This window comes from Cupressus sempervirens, chromosome 5 (genome assembly GCF_028749045.1).
Source record: "Cupressus sempervirens isolate cs-2001-9-10 chromosome 5, ASM2874904v1, whole genome shotgun sequence".
NCBI classification, from domain to species: Eukaryota; Viridiplantae; Streptophyta; class Pinopsida; order Cupressales; family Cupressaceae; genus Cupressus; species Cupressus sempervirens.
Genome location: NC_143122.1, coordinates 798442942 through 798466429, shown reverse-complemented (window position 1 = coordinate 798466429; position 23488 = coordinate 798442942). Strand labels below are relative to the sequence as shown.

Genomic DNA, 23488 nt, shown 5'->3' with positions numbered 1-23488 from the left:
GAGTGTGTTTTTACTCTTGGTGTTTCTTGTTTTCGTCATCCAACCCTTGCTTAGTTATGAATTAGTGTAGATGGTTGTGCCCACATATGAGCACGTGCATGTGTGCATATCAAGATCCTGCAAGACCCAAACTCCCAAATTGGGGCTTATTGAGAGACTATTCATTTTGGGGTTGGTTTAGGAGATTGTATTGCCTACGGACACTCATCGTTGGATGAGCATGGGTATGTAGGGTAGACGTGTGGAATGGCTTCTCTCGGATACCTTAGCCCAAAAGTGGTTGACAAGGTAATATGAAGAAGTTCTAATAAGTGAAAACCAAATTAACTAATGGCAAAATAAACTTAATGATAAGATAAGTAAACACCTATACGATTATCGAACATCCCGAGTGAGTCGATACAAGGGTGTGGTGCATGCACGATTACTAGTGTTCCATAGAAATTTGAGGACACGATTTGATGGCCTCCCAAGGTAGTATATCTACACCACATATAGCTTCGGATTTCTGATGTCAAGCAACTACACTCCACTAGAGTCCCTACATATTTATCCCATTTAGTGTATACCAAGACCTTTTGTACTCCATAGTCTCATGATCTTGTTTCCAGTTCCTTGTTCTGCTCAAGGTGAGTGTTAGCCTTGGATGATTATTCTTTATGTTTGGCCTTGGATCACTATCTCCATCAGCACATTGGGAGTAGGCCTATAGCTTCAACATGGTTGGGAGGTGTAGCTACCTATAACATTGTTGGGGACTGACATGCAAACTTGGCCTTCTTACAATTAGTTTTGTGGCTTGATGCTTCACTTGGTTCTTTGTAGATTCCAGAGTATGCTTCCTTGTGATTTATGTTCTTACTTGTTATCATGTTTAAGATAGTAACTTATGGTTCCTTCCTCCATCTCACTAGATGTTTCTTATGTTTGTGTTTCATTATGATGTCTTTTTTAGATGGATAGATGATATTTTTATCTGTGCTCTAGTATGTTAGGGTTTAGGGTTGTCCTTGGCAATCTTTGCATTGTCTTAAAATGGTAAATTGACTTGTATAGATTAAACACTTAGGAATCTTGGATGTTGGATTTAAATGAATATCATAATTGAATGTTGTATTGAAGATGGGATTGAGCATTGCATGCTAAACTCATGTAGTTTCTTAATAAATGCGTTCATCTTTAATGATGCTTGGGGATCTTTGGCAATTGGTTTTATTAGTCTTTCATTGCATTCTTGTGTAGTTGTGGTTGTTGTTGCATCTTAACTAAAAAAAAGAAATAAAATCTACTTTTGTTCATCCTTGTTCCAAGGATCCCCGAGTTGGGCATTACATAGTTAGTCTTTCATACAAATCTTCTCATGCATCCTGAAGAAATTAGAATAGGTATAGCCTCTTTTGTCTATTTTGAGTCCCACAAACATTGACAATCTTTATAAACTGAGCAATCACTTTCAATCTCCCTCTCATCTAGTCCTCACAATGAATAAACTCATAAGATTAAGATGAACAAAGTCCCAAATAGCATTTGATGAAACCATTATAGGGTATAGACTTAAAGAGGTCCTCCTGTCAACTCACTTCTTGGTTTTAAGAGCAATTTATAGTATCTTAGGTAAGGAGTTCATCATCATTTATGATTCTTGTAAACTTAACAAACGGAACAAATATGTTTATAATAGAGGTATTCAAAGTTTGATAAGTTGAATTTTTATTTGTTCATTTAACCAGAGCCAATAACTCTTACTACCCTCCCAACCATAGACATTTTACAATTATCCCTCCTAAGAATCCTTATATATACATCTACAATTTTATTATTCAATGTATATTTAGTGTGTATTCTTTATGAGATCATACATGTCATTGTGTGTGTGTGTGTGTGTGTGTGTCAAGGGACGCCACACCGACTAAACCATCTCTAAACAAAATATTTACCTTGGATAGGTAATAAAGTGGAGGATCAATGACATCTTGAAGAATACTCTAATTGAATGGTCTTGATTATCTTTAACATCCTAGAATATATGGTTCCTTTCTTCATTCAAATAAACCCTATATGTCGCCATATAATTAGAGACCACAATGTTTTAGTTGATGTCTGTTTTGGAAGAAGAATTATGAAAACTTTGTCTCCATTCTTGGCCTTTCGAATCCATTCTGGAGTCCATTCAATACATTATGATCCTAAGGTCACTACAAATTCAAAGACTATGGAGTTTTGGGGAAGAAAATTTCCACTACTTTGGAAGTGTAACCAATATGCCAACTATGTACACAAATTAAGTTGAAAATAGTGTTAGTTGCTGAGAATAAACAAACAATTCAGTGCTTTATCTAGTATTCAATAATTGATCATTTAATTTGAGGTCTTATAGAGGACAAATTTAAGGTTGTCTTCACGTTATGAAAGCTTTCCATTGAAGCTCGCTTTACACTTAATCAAATGAATGCAATAACACATGCCACTCTATTGTAGAGTGGTTATGGACTAAGAGACAATGTACAAAAAGTTGTTCCCTTAAATGATTTATAAACAATAAATTATTTAGATTGTATTAAATAAGTGAAGTAACAATCCATAACACTATTGCTTCCCAAAATATGTAAGCAAGAACACAAGGATTGTCTGAAATATCTCAACCCAACACTTCATCTACTGAAATTGCATGTAGATCTCATCAATCTACAAAAGGAATACTTGAATAATAATTAGCATACTTATTCATATATACCTTGGAGTAGTTATGTATATGTAGAAACCAAAAGATTGATATACCAATTGTACGAAAACTTTTCTATGGAACAATTAATCACTATTGTACTTTGACACAATTGCATTGACTGTTTATGTTGGCAAAATTTTAATTTAGTACCTCCTCTTGATTAGGAAAACTTTTCTATGGAACTATAAATCACTATTGTACTTTGACACAAGCTCACTAACTACTTATATTGGTAAATATTTAATTTAAAACCTCCTCTTAATGTTTGAGTTTTTGCTTTAGATGTGTTGCGAAATACTCATTAAACATTTCAACAAAATTTGAGGGTGAACCATGCTCTACATATTGTGGTACAGTCATGACTCTACCCATAGATAATCCTTAGTCTAGTACTTTATATAGTAACTTTGAGGGTGAACTATGCTCTACATATTGTGGTACAGTCATGACTCTTAACCATAGATAATCCTTAGTCTAGTACTTTATATATTAACTATAAGAAAAAAGATTACTCTTTTCATTAACTTTATGACCTTAATTGTAACATGACCCATTTATTAGGTTTAAGATTGCATAATTCAATTATGATTCAATGAGTTTTTGAGCTCTAAGTTTTTTGTTGGTCATGAATAATTATAATTGTATGTTAAAGATTGATGTGATGAACTTGTCTCCGGTTCTGACTTTTTTTAATAATCAAATTTAAATTTAATAAGATATTGTAAGGGAAGGTATGTTTTTATACATGCAAGAATAAATGAATTTGCAGTCTACAATTTGCACCATGTTACTAAACATCCTATATTTCAATTGAATGCAGTTTTTATTTCTCTTAGAGAATGTATTATTTATTTATTTGTATCAGGATTATTGTTGTGCAACGCATTCTTTTTTCCTTTTACAAAATATAAATTTCTTATATTACATCATCAAATATGCAGAGAGTAAAATAATTTATTGAAGATTCGACTTGAACAATGAGAAGACATTAGTACTTCATAATAATTTACTGAAAATTCTAGAATCAACACAAATAGGTACAATGTTATATACCATTGGACTGAACAATATAATTTTCCTTTTACAAAATATATATTTCTTATATTACATCATAAAATATAATATGTAGAGAGTAAAATAATTTACTGAAGATTCGACTTGAACAATGAGAAGACATTAGTACTTCATAATAATTTACTGAAAATTCTAGGATCAACACAAACAGGTAGCTTGTTACATGCCATTGGACTAAACAATATAATTTACAGAAGATTCGACTTAGAACAATGAGAAGACACTAGTACTTTATAATAATTTAATGAAAATTCTAGAATCAATACAAATAGGTAGCTTGTTTCATGCTATTGGACTGAACAACGTACCGACTGAAAAACATAACAAACAAAATCATTATTTTAATTAGAAAAAATGTTGTCTGAAAGAAGGTTGTAAATATGGTTGTTAGCTGCAAATATTATCTTCTCTAAGTCTACAAATCATTTCTGCTACCTAGCCAATGCCATTGGATTGAATCAGGTCGGTTTTATTTGGACTCAAATGGCAGACTCCAAAAACTTGGAACAGTCGCATAAAAAAGATATTTCATTGGGGAGAAGTGAGGGATGCTAGGCCCAACTTTGTCACTACCAACTTTCTTCTTCATCACTCTTTTTCTGCAACTACTTCGATCCATGGTAAATTTCAATAATATGTGCTCACTACTTTATATGAGACCCATGATCAGACTGATCAGATTTCAATTCAAATGTCCCAACTTTCTTTAAATGTTTGTGTTATACATCAACCTACCTATGATCGATTTTTAGATGACAAGTTCATGACTGTCGAGCTAGGTAGTTTTAAGCTTAAGGGTTCTGTTAGATTCGAGAGTCTCGAACACCCGAGCACTAAAAGAAAAACATGATGATTAATCCAATAAAAGAACATATTGATGATAGATGTAATAAAGTTTATCAATCAATTATCCAATTCTAGTATGAGATGACTAAAAAGATGAAATCTGCAGAGATGACTCTTCCTTCACAACTTTAATGCAGTTTTAATAAAAATATTTTTTAATTGATATCATTAAAAAAATTAAATATGCTTCTTTCCCGATAGGATAAGTAAGGACAAACCCAACCAGGCAAAATTCAACTAATAATTAAATAATGTTATAAGTGTGCTAATTTATCAATATATGACCATAAATGCATTTAAAGTAATGACAGACCCAACCAGGCAAAATTCAACTAATAATTAAATAATGTTATAAGTGTGCTAATTTATCAATATATGACCATAAATGCATATAAAGTAATGATATTTTCGCTTAAAAGAAAGAAACATTTTGTGTTGAATCTTGTGGCTATCATTCATTTGAGCTGTGCAGAACAGTCTTGACAGTCGCTGAATTCATTAATAAAGTATAAAAGTTGAATTATAGCTATCATCACAAGATGAAAAGTAGTTTGAATTAACTTTTGCCTTATCTTGAAAGGTCATACTTCCTCTTTTTACGAAGTTGTGAAGGCACATCTGCACTCTCTTTCGGCTTCCCTACTTCATTGCATTCTTCTTCCTCAGCAGTAAACCCTGTACACACCTTATCTGGCATTATAACCTTGAGGAGCTCCTCTAGCTCCTTGTTTCTTTTTTTCAATTCCTCATTTTCTTCTAGAGCTCTATCAAGTGCAGCCATTTTTTTTTCAAACAGAGCACAATACTCTTTAGTACCGGATTCCAAATTGGCCGCTATGATTTGTATCTTTTCACCACCATTCTCCATTTCTGGTAAATATACAACAATTAAGATGGTAAATAAAAGTGCAGCTTGCATCTATTTATTGCAAAGTACCAATAAAAAACAAGCACCAAACCTGTTAATTGCAAATGTCAAAAAAGTTTGTAGCAAATCTTTGTATTATCTATGGAAACTAAAAATTGATAAACAAATTTAGAAACTGCCTAATGCAAAATTGTTTTATAAAGAAGTTAACTTCTAGCAAGCAGCCTAATATTGGTATCGTTACCTACTTTCTGCTTAAGGTAGAAAGTAGTTTCTGTAAGATTTCAAGTTGGTATAAAGGTTTTAGAGGTCATAAAGGACTTGGTCCTATTGCTTTTTACTTTGTCAAAATGGAAAGGCATGTTATTTTCCTAGAAGTTAAGTTTTGGAGGGAAAAGAAAAGTAGAGTTCTTTTTGTTATTTTTGTCTTCCATGTCTAACTGGACAACTCACTTGAGTCAGCTTCAACTAATGTTAAAGATTGGTAGTCAGGGCAAGGATGCTAATGTTGCCCGTGCTTAGCCTAAAAGCAGGCAAAGAGGGCAAAAATGGAGGCCAAGAAGAAGATGAGCTGCAGTTACAGACAAAAGTCGTGTATCCATTCAATGAACAATAGACTTCAGTGCCAAAGAAGCTACTCTTGAGGAAAGAATGGAGGATCTTCTCAAAAGACGAGCAGAAAGATGAGAGAAGCAACTATCTAAAGAAAGGAAGCAGTAATCAAGGTGAAAACCAGCAAGTTCATAGAAGAACAGCCAGTTTTTAATGAAGAGACAGAAGACATTAGAGCACAAACAGCATACACATAGATCTAGAGGCAGATTAAACAGAATTGAAAGTTCAGTCTTGAGGGTTGATGTTTTATATTTGAAGGATCCTTTCGCCATTAAGAGGGTTTTATTCACTCTGTTCAAAGTCATTCATTTTTCTTAACAGTAAGATTGCTGTTTCCATGAGACATGATCAACACCATTCATCTTTCTTGATTTAAGATCATTGTTTCGATGATAAAAGGTATTCAACAGTGTAAATCGGGAGAGCAAGCGTCGGCAGTTTTATAATCACTCCATATACCATCATTCTCCCTTATATTGCCATGACAGAGCAAGAGTCAGCATACATAATCAATTGATATTCCGGTGCTTGCTAAAAGAACACTTATTTCTAGTGGCCTTCAACACTTGAGAACTACCACGGGTGACATCTTGTAGAATACTCTTTTGAATCAATAGAAGCACATTGAATCAAAGGCCTTGATTTTCTTTAACACCCTGGAATATACAGTTCCTTTCTTCAAAAAAATCCTATCCCCCATCGTATAATCAGAGACCACAATGTTCTGTTTGATGTATGTATTGGAAGGAGAAATCTGAAAACTTTAGGACGCCACTCTTGGCAGTCTGAGTCCAGGTAGACCCACCAGCCGTATAGCTTGCCTTCTTATCAAAACACCAAATCATTTTGAATTCGTCAATCTCACTAAAGGGGTAGACAACCTGTTCATACAGCATGTGCATTACTGGCAGGCCATAGTCATGGTCAATTGATAATTCCAGTGATATGTCTGCTCCGAAATTGCAGATTGAATCTCAACAATGATAGGCTACGTTGAAAACTCAGATTGCCATCTCACGTGAGTTGACCAATGGAGCAATAATTAAAGTTGAAGCCTCCAATATTCTTCAGTTTATATGGTCGAAGGTGTGCCATACATGATCCCAAGCTACACACTGAACTGGAGCAGGAAGAGGAGCAAGTGCATCTTGAGTGAGCGCCAATAAGGGTGACACTCGCATCCCTCACTGGGAATCATGTTATATTGCCTTCCATGTTCAAGTTGTCTTTATACCAGGATTTATTCGCTTCTCAAAAGTTTTTTTTTTTTTTTTTCCCAAAAGTCTGGAGTTCTCTTTGTTTCTGAAAATAAATAACCTAGGCAGACCTATACACGGTGATTTCAAGATATCATACTTTAGAATAATCTGCATAATCTTCTCAACTCTTGTAGAATAATCCGCATTTCATACTTTATGAGACTTTTGTGTTATCACGAATAACAGCTTCCATGTGATGACTTTTGTTATGGTTCATCATGCAACAATTGTTTCATTGTGTACCCTGTTCGGACTGTTCTAGTTGATATATGTGCAGATTAAATTTATTGTCTTTGTTTTAGTGCCATGATAGACAATGTCAACGCGCCCCAGATTATCATGACTGCTACTCAGCTTTCATTGTTTATGTCGTCTATTGAGTGACTGAACTGTGCATGCTTAAGGTTTGGTTTATGCTACCTTTTCACAATTCTTGATTGTTGCTTGGTGCCTGCTTACAACATTTTGTTGACTGTCATCTATGTCATCTTTCATACATTTATCCACCCAGCTATGTTGTCTATACCTTTCTCCTCTGACAGCATCACTTGTGGTTGTTCAATGATAAGATACCACCGTCTCTCGGCCAGCTAATGAAATCTCACAGAATCTTATGAATTTCATGTTTATAAAGTTGGAACTTTGAACCTTGGTTACCTTCACTGCTGGGGAGGGCAGGTCATTTATCCAATAATTGAACCAATTTGAATTTGAAGTTAGTTGAAGTTCATACTTTTGTTAAAGATTTACAACTTTATTACTAACTAGTTGATGTATAGCAAATTAAATTTATTATATTTGTTTTGGTGATATATGTGCTGAAAGTATTTGAAGTTGTTGACTGATTGTGATGAGTTTCAGTTTTGCTGAATAATGGATAGCGGAATTCAGATAACCCAATCATCTTCTTCTACAAAGAAGGTACTGTGGACTAGAGAAATGGAACATAGGTTCCTTGACCTGCTCCAAGAGCAAGTCCAGCTAGGCCAAAAAGGAGAGGGGGATTTCGGAAAGAGGCGTGGACCACAATTGAAAAGAAGTTCAATGTGGACTTGAAACTAAATCTCTCAAAGGATAATTATAAAAACAAGCTCAAACCATGTAAGGTTGGTTATAGAATTATGAAAGAATTGAAAAATATGAGTGGGTCCACATGGAATGAGACCACTCAGTGTATAGATGCTGAGGAGAGGGTATGGGATGAACTGTTGAAGGTAATATATCTTTCAAATTAGTTTTAGTATAAGCTATCTTATTAAATTATAACTGAAAGACAATACACTAATTCATCGTCATTCCAATACTACAATGAACTGGCCTTTATTTTAGGGAATGACGTCACAGAAGATACGACAGCTGCAACAGCGCATGAGACTTAAGAAGGGAACCTTATGGATGAGGCCCATGAACTAGATGATGATGGGGATATTGCTATGTCAATTGATACTCCTGCTGATTGAACCCTTCCAATCAATCTAGTGCAACCGGCAAAGAGAGAGTGTCACCGTCATGTTCAAGAAAGCCAAAGAGGAAGAAGGCCAGCATGGCTGGTTCGATGGATGTCATATGTGAAGTCATAAATAAGTTACATGAGGGTCTCACAAAAACTCAACATATAGTCATGGATGAAGGACAGTTAGAATCAGTTTATGATAAAGTGTATGATGCTCTCAAAGCCATTCCTGACCTCAATGAAGATACAATGCTACAAGCATTTGATAGTTTTTTGCTTGAGAGTGCAAGAGCCAAAAAGTTCTTGAGAATGAGTAGTGGGGAAAGGGTCAACTATATACGACTGAGGTTTGAAGATATTCTCTAGATAGAGAATATTATAAAACTCTTGCTACTTAGTTTTACCATTAGAGCTTGAATGTTTTGACGTGACAACTCAACGTTGACTGTCACAGTCCAGCAATTTTTGTTGTGCTTTAACAATCGTAGTTTGACAGTCAGACTACAGCATTCTCATTGTTTTGGAGTGGATTTAAACCTTTTTTTGTAAGTGGGTGTTTGCAAGACTGCCATTTTATGTTAAGCTCATATACACGAAGCAATCTATCTTATATTTGACTTTCTAGTTATAATTCTGATTGAGAAAAATTCTAGTTATAGCCTTGTAATTTGATGCAACAAATGAAGTTTCATTAACTCTAGTTTTCCTTTGGGATTTATGGGCACATTTTGCATGAGAACTTTATAACAATTATTGTCTTACACTTGTACTATATCTTTCCAGCTGGACCTAAGTAATGGTGAACTAGATAAATATTACTTGTATGATGTGCTGCGAGTAAGATGTACTATTGTGTTTGATTAAACAATAAGAATATATACACACACCCCTTAAGAATGAATGCAAAAACGATCTGCTCCAACAAATGTTTTTCTGGTCGTGCAGATAATGTAGTCTGATGTTCTGAAATGGTTAGGAGATAAGCTTTCCAGTAAATTATAAGCCCCATCTCATTCAATTCACTGCCTGAAAGATATAATGTTGATCTGATGGATTGTGCTGACTTTCTCCACATGGTGCTGGGTATAGAAAAGTGCTGGTTTGGATGATTCACAGTATTCCTAATATGCTTGACATTAATACTGTTGCTGTCTATATTGAATTTGCTTCTAATTGTACTTTCTTCTTATTTGCTAGAAGTTTATCTTGATTGCTGACAGTAAGATAGAAAGGGAAATGTGTTGATTGAAAGGAAATTGCAGATATTTATGTGAAGTGATTGTTGGAAAAGGATATGTTTTTATCAATTCAGGTATTTGTATTTTGCATGTGTAATGTTCTTGGTGATGAATGTCAGATAAGAAACTTTTAACCTTCGAGAAATTTAATCACCTTAACTTGGTCTCTTTGTTGGCTCGTAATTGTTTTTAGTATTTTAGTCTTCATAAACACAATAGTGAAATTTAACACTCAAACTTACAATTTCACACAAATTTTTAACACTGCAGCTTCTTTTTATTAATCTACATTTCAATACTTCCATGAGTTTGCTATTCTCCTGTGATTTTAATATCCTAACACTGGGATCATTTTAATGGATCTGATACCAGTACTGGAACTCTGGAAAACGGAGCATTACTGAAGACACAAGAAATTTATAACAAACACAAAAATTAATCTTCACTGATCTTCCACCAGTGATTATGTATTGCTAGTCACTTTTTGAGGTTTATATGAAATAGATTTTCTAGAGGTTACAGCCTCTAAATCTATCCATATACAATCCATCCACTACTAGGGGATATATTACATTTATTATTTGAACAACTATAGACATGGAAATCTACAGTAGTGAAATAAAAAGACAAACTACAGATCTAATTGTTAATGAAACAAACTTAACTTAATTTGATAGCATGAATTTTAACAAGCAGTTGTCTCTGACTTGCATATTGGTGAAATTTATGTCGCATAATCCTCAAAGCATGAGATGTCTACATATATACTAGCACTTCTCTGAAAATGGAATGGAAAATTTTCCTACAGTGCAATATGAGCAGATAGAAATTTGGGGTCATTCTTCTCCTCTTCTCCCTCATCATTTTTGCTAGAGATTTGCTCCAGGGATACATACAGCTGAAATGCAGATTATATAGTGAAGTTAAAAATCTCCAACTTACTATCATTTCACCCTGTTGGCATTTGTAAAAAAGGCAATCTGTCAAACAATATGCAACAAGAATCACTACATTGGGCATATCTAACAATCACTACATTATGTGAAGTGACTCGTCTTTTGGAGATATTTTATCGAGCAGTTTGAGGGTTGTTCATAAGTATTCACATCTTGCATACATGTTTTTGAGGGTGCTGGCAACTACTCCATTTGAAAATGATGAATATTAAAAACTATTCCAAATTCCCAATTTAGCATGCACAAACATAATACTAGCATATGAAAATTCTCTCCTAGCATTTGATTCATAAATTTCTCTCTTGAAATGAGATTTTCTCCATGTGAAATATGTTAATTTAATTTCGACTATACAATTTATTATAATATTCATCTAATTAATGTAATATTTGATGATGCATTATTTATAATAGGTTGATGGCTTCGCTCAATGTCCCAATGTGTCAATGTGGTGTTATAAGCTTGTTAAAGACATTGCACATGTAGACCAATCCTGGGCGTCAATTTTGGGGTTGCCCTAATAGGAAGGTTGTTGTCGGTAAAATCTATATTGTAGCCAACGGGTAGAATTGCATTCGAACGGGCGCGTGACGGTTGAGCCACCCCTTCGGGAAGGTATATGTACACCGTCCGGAATGGACTTGGAAGCATCATCATTGTAATGAATCATATCGATTATTGTAGTGTCTTCTAAATACATGCAAATAATAAAAGGAATACTTCTGTGTTACATGTTCTCGTCTATTGTCTGCATGCATTAATAAACCGTTTACCCTATACAGTAAACATTTGGTGTTGTTGCCAGATGTTTGAGGAAGCAAGAAAAATAACCGTACAGCCCAAGGAGCATAAGAAAGCAGGCGTATGGCATGTACGAGGGAACAAAGCCACCATGCGGACATGTGTAAAGAGAATGACTGACCATACGGCCATACGACAATTTGCATGTTCAAGAAAAATTGTACCAAAATCCAGAGAGAGCTTTGACCCACGCGGTGAAGAGAAGGAACATTGTACGGCCGAATTTTGTACAGCTGAAAGCTTGTGGGAAATTAGAACACCGTATGGCGAGAAAATGCAGAGAAACAACATCTTCCGAATGGCTCAGAAAGAAGGCAGCAACGTACGATGGTTCGTACGGTTAAAATAGAAGAAGGTAAGCAACGTACGGTGGTCCGTATAGCCTAGGCGTTTGAGGAAACAAGAAAAATAACCGTACAGCCCAACAAGCATAAGAAAGCAATCGTATGGCATGTACGAGGGAACAAAGCCATCGTACAAACATGTGTAAAGAGAATGCTTGACTATACGGCCGTACGATAGTAAAGGAGGGGGAAATTAGACACCGTACAGCAGGTTGACAACATAGAAAAGCAATGTACAGTCCGAGGACATAAACAGGGAAGGCATTGAAAAGCAAACACCATGCGGCCACATGTGGAGGAGAATAAAAGAGGGTACGGTCACAGCAAGTTGAAACTGTATGGCCATTAGGGAATGAACAGTTCATCAAGGCTCAAGGGAAGAACCATACAAACAAAGCAATAATTGTACAGAAGAAGGAAGGTGAAGCATCGTATGATGTATGGACCGTACGGTAGCAAGAATATACCAACCGTACGACAAGTCAGTATAAAGGACATTTTGGCAAGCATTACAAGTGATTATTCATCATACGGCAATAGGAAATCACATAGAGGAGATAGACAAACACCGTACAACTATAAGAGGAAGAATGGCACTGTACGATCAAAGAAGACACTGTACGACAGTGGAGTATGGGTATGATGCCAACCGTACGACATAGGCATGGTCAGCTATACAACACAAAAGTCTGCAATCACCGTACAGACTCACTTCAAGGGAAGCAGATTGCAGTACACCAGTAAACATAGAAAAAGGGTGATAGGAGGTTCTAAAAAAAATGACAACAAATCAAAACAGTTCAGAATGAGTAACGTATGATACCGAAGGGAAGGGAAAGACATAAAAAGGTAGTAAAACATAAGTCGTTGGCAGAAAGAGTATCTGTGTGCCAAAGGTGGAGAGAGCACTAGAGCAAGCCTTTCGAGAAGGGTGCTACACTTTGAGGCACTCGGAGTAGATATTGGACATGAGGCTGTCTTGGTGGGGATGCATAAAGAGCTAGGGAGGAGTTGATCATCCAGTTGGAGACAGTAGAGCGACACTTGGCTCAATGTACCAAGGAGTTGGAAGCAAAGAAGGCAACACAAGTGGCTATCAAGGTCAGCTTGGCTAAGAAGACAATATTGTGTTAGCAAAGGCTGCAAATTCAACGTGTTTTGGAGACTAGTTTGGTGCAAGCACGGGAGAAATGTGAATGTAATGTGACAAAAAGAGATCTATCCTATTATAGTTGGTCACAATTAGTGTATTCTATTTTGCTAATCTGTCTCGAATATTTTGTAATTGTCATCCGCAAACGACTTTACTTTTTGGGGGAGATGATGTTGTCGGTAAAATCTATATTGTAGCCGACGGGTAGAATTGTATTTGAACGAGCGCGTGACGATTGAGTCACCCCTTCGAGAAGGTATATGTACATCATCTGGAATGGACTAGGAAGCATCATCATTGTAATGAATCATATTGAATATTGTAGTATCTTCTGTATACATGCAAATAATAAAAGGAATACTTTTGTGTTACATGTTCTTGTCTATTGTCTGTATGCATTAATAAACCGTTTACCCTATACAATGAACAAAGGTTTTTAAAGACTACAAATATATTTTTGTTATAAATTACTATATGGATTGATCATTATAGTAAGAAAAGAAGATTTGTTATTGTAGGGGAATAATGGATTCAGACACTTAGAAAATCTAGTTGTGGTCTGCTGACAATGGTGATTTCCCATTTTCATGATTTAGGAAGTTGCTTCTCAAAATATAACTACTCCTAGCTATTTCGACAACTGCAATCGTGTAGGCTCTTCTTTCCTCCTTAGTTGAACGCCTTATCCTTGGGTTTTCTTCTTCATCGGAAAAAACCTATTGTGAACACTACTGCCTTGCCCTCATCATGTCAACTTCAAGAATGCACTCATCTTCCAAGGAATCATCATCTCCCCAAAGTGGCTTTGATGATAGAGCATGAATAGTTTGTTACTCTTCCTGCCATCCTTCCTACTTCCAAAACACTGCGTGCAATCAGACACTGATCAGGAGCATATGGCAATTTACAAATCTGACACCAAGGACCACTTTCCACATAATTATTATTTCTCTTTAGAGGGTCAAGGGTTTTATTGTTTCTTATAGGTTTGCAATCCTTCTGATTAGTATTGTATGGCATATCTTGAAATTAGAACTTGTAGGGTTTAAGGCACAACACTTGGTGAAGGTTTTGCAAATGGGGTTGTAACTAGATTGTGTTTAACCATGTAGGAAACTCTATAGTTAAGTGCACTCAAGCTGGAGTAGTACAGGGATGGGTGACCTCCTGGGAAATTTCGATGCTTCACCTCTATGGGGATCACCTAGATCCAAAGAGTGATAAGTGTTCCATTTGTTCTTATGAGACATGGTATCATGTTGTATCACTACTCACAAAACATGGGGTCACTGAAATTGACTCAGAAACTACACAGTTAAATCTTATTATTGTGACATTCAGTTCCCTTATTTTGATCTTGTCTCCAATGCCCATTTGTTTCCTCTCTTCTATTTCTTTCATAGAGAGGATTATTTAGTGAATTATTTAAATTGGACTCTTATTTTTATGAGGGTTATATTTAGATGACTTACCTGCTTCCTGGTTCTTATTGTCATCAACCTTCTTAGTAGTAACAATCTCATCTCCTTTTATACCAATTATTTCCAAAATGTCACTAGGGACTTGTCTCAAGGCTTTGGTTGCCTTTGTGGGTGAGAGAATTGTTAAAAATGTTAGCAGTTAGTGTATTGAAACATTTTGTGATCAGAAGTTAGTAATTGACACACACACACACACACACACACATATATAATTCTAATTTTGTCACATTAAATACTGCATATATATATATATATATATATATATATATATATATATATATATATATATATATATATATATATATATATATATATATATATATATATTCCCATTCTTAATATAATCTTACACCTTTAGATATTGAAAATATCGTTCGTCTCATGCAAATAATTCACCACCGATAATATAGAGATATTATATCACTTATAATTGTCATCAAATATAATACATATCTTGCAACGACTGTTGGTTGCACCAATTAATGAAACGGGAGACATCCCTTGTCATCGGGTATGTATTATGATTAGTTATCGAGTCTCATTAATATAATAATGGTTATGAATAGGCACTAATGTGTATCCCTGTTGGGGCATAATCACTTAGGGTCATACCCCTACTTGGTTGTCTTTCAATAGGTATATATATTAATCTCATTTGTATCTGCAGATCATATCAATAAAAGTGGCATATAGATCTCAGATCAGAACAAATATTACTGCATTAAGAACATATATATAATTAAGAAGTCAAGCGCTCAATAAGGAATATAGAAGTTTGCTAAATCATTATATCAAACTGAAATATGATTGATACGTCTCCATCAACTAAGATCCATTAAACTTTACATGGTATCAGAGCCTAATTGGTAGAGAGACTATCATTCTGATTTTGTAATAAAAAGGGACAATATGTCAAATAATGTAAGAGTAGAGGACAGACTCGAAAGAGCAATGAATTTCTTTTCTTGGAAAATTCAAATTACTACAATTCTTGAAGAATTAGAACTCAAATCTTTTAGGCCCCGTTTGGTTGCTGGAATATGAGTGGAATAGGAAAACGAAATTAGAATATGTTTTATATTCGCTGTTTGGTAAGCTCAATCGAAATTGGGAATAGGAAGACATATTCCAATTTTGCCCCTAAAATGAGCATATGTCTATGCCAAAAAATATCTGTTATTGGAATAGGCCATTTCCATTTCCATTCCGATTTTCCATTAAAAAATATTTTTTAATTTTTTTTTTTTTTTATTTTTTTTTTTATTTTTTTTATTTTTTTTTTTAAATTTTTTTTTTCGAAATTTTTTTTTTTTTAACTTTTACTTTTTGAATTTTTTTTTTGTTAAATTTTTTTAATAACATTTTTTAAATTATATCTATTTGTTTAAAAAAATGAAAATGAAAATGAATTAACTAAAAAAATAATAAATTTTTTTAAAAATTAGGAAAAATGTTTTTAAAAATACAAAACTTAACCTTATTCCTATTCTATTTTTGTACAACCAAACAATAGATTAACATATTCCCAGTCGAATTCCAAGTGCACCAAACATGATTGGAATTGCCTATTTCTATTCCCATTCCTCATTTCCATTCCCATTCCATTTTTCTATTCTAATTTTCTATTCCTATGCCAGCAACCAAACAGGGCCTTATTGAGTCGGATATTTCAATTCTTGAAGATGAGGCAGAAAAGGCAACTTGGAAAAGACGAAATAATAATGCCACGAAAATCATTGTGGATTTCTTAAAAGATCATATCCTTCCAGCTAAATCAGATCTCAAGAAAGCATTTGTAGTATTCAAACCAATTAAGGATACGTTTGAAATCAACAACTCAAGTAGATTGATGACACTGAAAAATCAACTAATGAATACTAAAATGAGTAAAGGGGAAACAATCTCATCATATTTTGGAAAGATTTCCAAAATTAAAAATCATCTAAATGCTATTGGAAGCAAAATAGAAGATCAAGAACTATCGATAACAACACTTAAAGGATTGCCATTATCATGGGAAGCATTCATCCAAGTAATCAGCAGACCTACTATACCTCCTTTTGATCAACTAAAGAATGATTGCATATCAGAAGAATCAAGGCTAATTTCTAGAGGGATCATCTCAAATCAAGAGGGAAATTTAAAGGAAAGAAATATGACAAAAAGAAAGGGAATCAAAATTACAAAAGAAATGATTTTTCTAAAATTACATGTTATAAATGTGAGAAGCTTGGGCATACTTTCAGAAATTGTCCAGAAAGGGAAAGAAAGGGAAAACAGCTTAGCTTCTTTAGTTGTAACAAAGAAACATGAAAATCTATTATACTATTCCGCGTTATCAAGTGAGATAAACTCAAATGAAAATGTGTGGATAATAAATAGCGGTGCTTCTCGTCGTATAACATGATTCAGAGAAAACTTTGAAACCCTTGAAAGTTACATCTCTGAAGGAGTCACCATTGGAGATAATTTCACCCATCCAATCAAAGGAATTGGGACATGTTCTATACAACTAAGGACTAGAGTTGCACTAAATTCAAAGGATGTTCTATTTGTACCAAGCATAAAAAGAAATCTAATTTCAATTTTTGGACTAGTTGATGAAGGATTCCGAGTCACCATCAACGAAGACAAAGTTTTGTATTGGCCTAAAAAACTCAAATCTAAAAAATGCCATCACCATAGGAACCAGAGATGGAACCTTATATAAACTATGCAATATCAAAAAGCAAGCTCTTAATCTTGAAGTGACAAACTCCAATGAAGTATGGCATAAGACTTGAACACATTGGATTCAGTTCACTTCCAAATGTAGAGCAAAACACCTTTGGAACATCGAGTCTACGCTCGAAACACATTGTTATCTGTAAAGGATGTGCTCTAGGAAAGAACATTGAAAAACCTTTTGCTCATAGCGAACGCAAGTCTAAATCTGTTCTAGCACTAGTTCACTCTTATTTATGTGGGCCCATGCCAACACTCTCTCTAGGAGGTTACTCTTACTACATCATATTCCTTGATGATTACTCGAGAAAAACTTGGATTTACTTCCTAAAAGTTTAAAAAATCTACTGAGGTTCTATCAAAATTTAAAAGAATTCAAAGAAATTGTGGAAAATCAAACCTCAAAGAAAATTAAAACTCTAAGATTTGACAATGGGGGCAAATATATTTCTGAAAATTTCAAGGCCATGCCAACACTCTCTCTAGGAGGTTACTCTCACTACATCATATTCATTGATGATTACTCCAGGAAAACTTGGATTTACTTTCTAAAAGTTTGAAAAATCTAATGAGGTTCTATCAAAATGTAAAGAATTCAAAGAAATTGTGGAAAATCAAACCTCAAAGAAAATTAAAACTCTAAGATCTGACAATGGGGGAGAATATATTTTTGAAAATTTCAAGGCTTTTTGTACTTCTGTTGGGATTAAACGGGAGTATACAGTACCATATAATCCTCAACAAAATAGGGTAGCAGAAAGAAAAAATAGAACCATTGTTGAATCAGCAAAAGCCATGCTTCATGATCAAAACCTGCATTTTTCATTCTGGGCGAAAGCCACCTGTACTACTGTATACATTCAGAATTTGGGGCTTTAAAATGAACTTAGTATGAATCAACAACACCTCGCACTTCAAATTTTTGGGCTTTAAAATAAACACTTGGTAAAATTGAACAACACAAACTCAAACAGTTCACTTTGTTGCACTAAAAATTTTTAAAATATCTTGAACGCTCGTAGTTTTGATGCTTTGATTCAAAACACTTTAATTTGGGCTATAATATTGAGCATTATAAAATCTTGAGTGCCTAAGGGTAAAACAAACAATTGCAATGAACATTTTAATTTGGGTTTAGAATGAACATTGAAAATTAAAACACTTCAAATTTGGGCTTAAGGAGAGAAAACAATTCTTGAATGCTTAAGGTCAAAACACTCTTGTTCCCTCCTACCTTATTGTGTAGGAAAAGATTTGGAGCATTTATAATTGCTAATCTAAAATTTATTCAATTTTAGGCTTTAAAATGAACCTAGTATGAATCAACAACACCTCGCACTTCAAATTTTTGGGCTTTAGAGTAAACCATTCTTATTCTCTCCTACCTTATTGTGCAAGAACAAGTTTTGGAGCATTTATAATTGCTAGTGTAAAATTTATTCAATTTGAGGCTTTAAAATGAACCTAGTATGAATCAACAACACCTCGCACTTCAAATTTTTGGGCTTTAGAATAAACGATTGGTAAAATTGAACAACAAACACTCAACACTTTACTTTGGTGCATTAAGAATTTTAAAAATATCCTGAATACCAGTATATAAAAGACAATGAGGTAATCTCTTGACTATCCCCCAAGCTCAAGAGAGGTGTGTTGATGAGGTATTCTCTTAACTATCCCCCAAGCTCGGGCGAGGTGTGTTGAAGGTAGTCAATCTACAAAATACTGTGGAAAATTTTATAACTAGAAAATCATAAGCTGCAAAGTGATAAGACATACATATGGTTTAGCAAAACTATTATTGATGATACAAAATATGAATTCATGTATGCATCTTACTAAAAATATATCAAACTAGATTTTTATTTCCTAAGATGTGCAATGAATCAAGTGAGGCATAGAAATTTATATCAAATAAATAAGCCTAAAGCAAGGCTAATATGAGGCCATAGGAGAAGCATAGAAAAGACATACGAAACATATAACTGTAAGCACATATGTCAAATAGGCATAACATAAATTCAAACTAATTATGCTAAAGACATTGCTTGCATATTCATCATCTTTGTGGCAGTTAAGTGTGGGAAAATAAAAATTACTTGAAGCGACATCATAAAATATAGTTTTTGAAGGAAACACATAACAATGAATATAAAATATAAAATACAATAGTTCAGTAAATAATTTACATAATGGAGTTTTAACAAATTGTTTGCTTCTGTCAAGAGTGTAATGCAGTGTTGTAAATTGCATCCATTTTCAATTCTTATTTTTGAAACTTGGACCAAGACTGTATTCATTACTTAGTTCACTGAACTAAGTAAAATGCAATTGAATTATTCTGTTTATCTGAAAAAAACATTACGCAAAAGTTTGAAAAAAGCCAGAGTTACTTGTCAACATATTTGAATGCAGGGTCACAAACCCGTGTTATCTAATATGTAAAAATTTGTTGAAAATGGATTGCACACTTTGAGGATGCTGACCTGTTAACACAAACTTGTGACCGTTGCTTTAGTCTTCTACTATATGCAGTGGAATCTGTGTTCTTGTAACCAGAAAAGCATAGAGTGCAAATCAAAGAAAATTATTCAAAACCAAATTCATGATAGAAAAAAGGAGAATGTCGACGCAGTGTGCAAGTCATTCTTTACATATTTACAAAAACAAGATACATATGCAAGCCAACATCAAGCTTTCCTCCTCTATATACTTTGAAATCGTTGTGTTCTATCCACTAACTATATTATTTTTCAAATGAAATTTGGAAATGGCTGTGTCCATCTTGTTTCTACACCCACATTTTGGGTCTAACTTTTAGCCTCACTATTAGTTAACAAATTAAACTGCAGGGATCTAGAAGTTTGGCCTGAAATATCCATGAACTTATAAAGAAAAATGGACATGACAAAGTGGTTTCTAATATATGTTTTGAAAATGAGAACATATAGAAATACAAATGATTTATAGATACACGATCTGCAAATTAGAGCCCATGAAAAACAATAGCAATGTTTTGATACCAAAATAATCTTCTTGTGGAGGGGCTGGGGGTACTCACTTTTACACGTTGCTTCACATTTTGAGTTACAATTAACAAAGCATGCATTGGCCCTTGGATCCACTGGCTTTCCTTGTGGGCAATTCTAAGGGACAACTAACAATTTTCCCATAGCATTTTCCTCTGCTTGAAGGCAGGCACAACACTTTCTCGGCACTAGCTACAGCGCTCAACTTCCTTGAGGCCAAAAAACCATGATAATGACTGCTACCATACACAGTAAATTGCGTATGATATAGCCATATGTATAACAATACAATGAAATCGAAAGATGCAGATGCCTTGGCCATGCTTCGCTTCTAAATGGGAATCTTGTATCTTCTTTAGTTAACAAATAAAAATAGAATTGAGGAAAAGCAGTATCTACGCTGTAATGTGTTTGATCAATGAAATCCAATGAATAGAGACATAGTAGGTCAGAGGGCATCAGATTTTGGAACTTCTGTAATAAAATTCTTGCCCACTATCTTGCTAATATTTCAAATAAAGGGATACTTCATGATATCTTCTTGTAGTTACTTTTCATTTGAAAAGTAAACATGTGACTATTTAATATTGCTAAGCCTATGGCCCTTTTCGACTTTTAAGCAAGAAGGATGTAGATGAGATTAATAGCCTCAACATAGCACTAACATTGGTAAGATCTCTGCAACTGTCGTTAGGGACCAGTGCAGCAAGGAACTAATCCACTAGGGGGTTACTGTATTGAACATAATATGATACATGGAAAAATATCGAGCATGGGTTCTACTGTTTTCACCATTTCCTGTGGCTGTGCATATGAAACATTTACCGACCCGTCCTCTGATCTGATATAGCGTATATCAGCTTATCAACTGCCGCGAGCTTGTAATGATCTCATCTTTTAGCTCTCACATTCTCCAAAGTCTAAGTGGAGGATAAGAAGTAATTAAATTAATTTCTTATAAAGTCATTCAATTAAAAATTAAAAGGTGACTTCGTATTTAATTAATTTAATTATTTACAAAGGAGTAGCTTCTAGAGTATGTATTAATTATTGGAAGGACGGAAGCCTCTCGTGATTTAATTAATTATTGCCAGGGAGCAATTTCTAGAGAACGCATTAATTATTGGAAGGAAGAAGATTTTAGCTCTTGCAATTAATTAATGTTTTAGTTCCTTCCAGAAAGATGAAGAAAAGAATAAATAGGGCTGGAAGTCTCATTGCTGATCATCGGATGATTATGACTTGCATTTGATAAGAGCTTGGATGTGTGAATCACACTCCTTTTTTTTGGCAATAGAGGACGTTAATTCTCTGTTGTAACATTCTAGAGGTCATTCCCTTAGGTTTTGGCCTTTGAAATACATCTCTTTGTAATTGATTGCAGCATTTGCAGCATTAATATAATTTCAGCCTTGGTTCAGCTTTTGGGCATTCCTGGGTGTCCATTACAGAGCCGATTAAAAAAAGGGGGGATGCGAGGCTATTTTGTGATGTCGAACAACCCCACAAGGCTGAAGATATTGAAAACCCTCAAGGCATAAGTTGCAGAACAGAAGCGGTTGCTCAGATTATCAAATATTTGAAAGCAGACTTGCAAAAATCATATATAAACCTTACAAATTTCTAGAAGATACATTACCAAAAGTTTGAGAGGAGAGTTGAAACAAATATGTATAAACCGTAAAAAATTCTAGAAAATATATCAGGAAAACTTTTATCTCTAGTGCACACAATAAACCTATTGGACAGGTAAACCCAATTTTCACAACCTCTGAAGCGTATCTCCTTATCATTTCACAGGATTGCTTAAATTTCACAATCTCTTAAACACCCACAAAAATTCACAACATTAAACCATGGAAATGAATTTGGAATACCTGCAGCTACCAAAAAATTCAAGCACAATTGTCTATTTCAACTTCAAATAAATTATATGTACTCAGATTCAAAAAGCCTTTGAAATCCTTTGGCCATTTTACTCAAAACCTGTCAAAGCAACAACACAAGTTACCTGGCCAACTACCTTCGGAGACCAAGCGGCAAATTTTAGCCTGCTCAAGCGATGCGCAGATCTTAAAAACCCTATTTTCTTTGCACTTATGGGAGGAGACCGCAACTACCAACCGCAAACAAGCACTGAATATTAAATGCATTCAAGTAATGTTTATCCTTCTCGTCTTGTTCGTTTGTCTTTTTTCATGTTTAGAAGAGGTGATCAAGTGTTAAATTAACCTCAAAGTCACATTATGATGCATCATCTCATGACCTCTATGAAAATATCTTTCTAAATATTATGTTATGTAATTATCTTTTTTCATTTTTTATTTCTTTTTTTTTTATGAATAGTTCTTTTCTATTAATAAAATATACTAAGAATACAATTTACAAAAAAAAGGTTGGGGATACAAGATCATCCTGCGAGAGAGTTCACACGGTCGAAGCCGGACTTAACAACACGGCCTCAGTCGGAAACAGCAACTATTCATCAAAAAAAAACGGAATAAACCATCTCAGGCTGCCAAGGCAGTGCCAGCCGAAGGAGGAGGATAGAAGTAATATAACATGAAAAAAAAATGTTTAGAAGAGGTGATCAAGTGTCAAATTAAACTCAAAGTCACGTTATAATGCATCATCTCACCATCTGTGTGAAAATATCTTTCTAAATATTATGTTATATGTTAAATTATTTTCAACTACTAATCTTTATATAATTTAACTTTTTGTAGTCACATTTTTCACAGATCTAACATTTCATCAATTTTTAATCTCAGTAGTAGAAAGTGTCTCCTTTGAAGCAAAGCTAGATGGTGATGGTGCCTTAGGGGAACCTAAAAATCCTGCTACAGTTGATGTATGGTAAGATCATAATGACCAGGTAATCTTCTAGTTTAGTGACATTTTAGGCAAAGTTATTATTGATGC

General features: G+C 34.3%; 1 protein-coding gene across 2 annotated transcripts; it reads right to left on the bottom strand.

Annotated features, from left to right (window-relative positions):
- Window positions 1-5031: 5031 nt before the first annotated feature.
- Window positions 5032-22827, bottom strand: LOC149558341 (uncharacterized). 2 transcript variants are annotated; one of them, XM_089832602.1, is made up of 2 exons: window positions 22578-22827; window positions 5032-5515 (listed from the first exon to the last, which is right to left on the bottom strand). In XM_089832602.1, the coding sequence occupies exons 1-2, from the start codon at window positions 22717-22719 to the stop codon at window positions 5214-5216; spliced, it is 444 nt and encodes a 147-aa protein (XP_089688728.1). In that variant the 5' UTR covers window positions 22720-22827; the 3' UTR covers window positions 5032-5213. The 2 variants fall into 2 exon arrangements, with proteins under 2 accessions (XP_089688728.1, XP_089688729.1); XM_089832603.1 differs by having other exon boundaries at window positions 22590-22777.
- Between the last annotated feature and the right edge of the window lie 661 nt (window positions 22828-23488).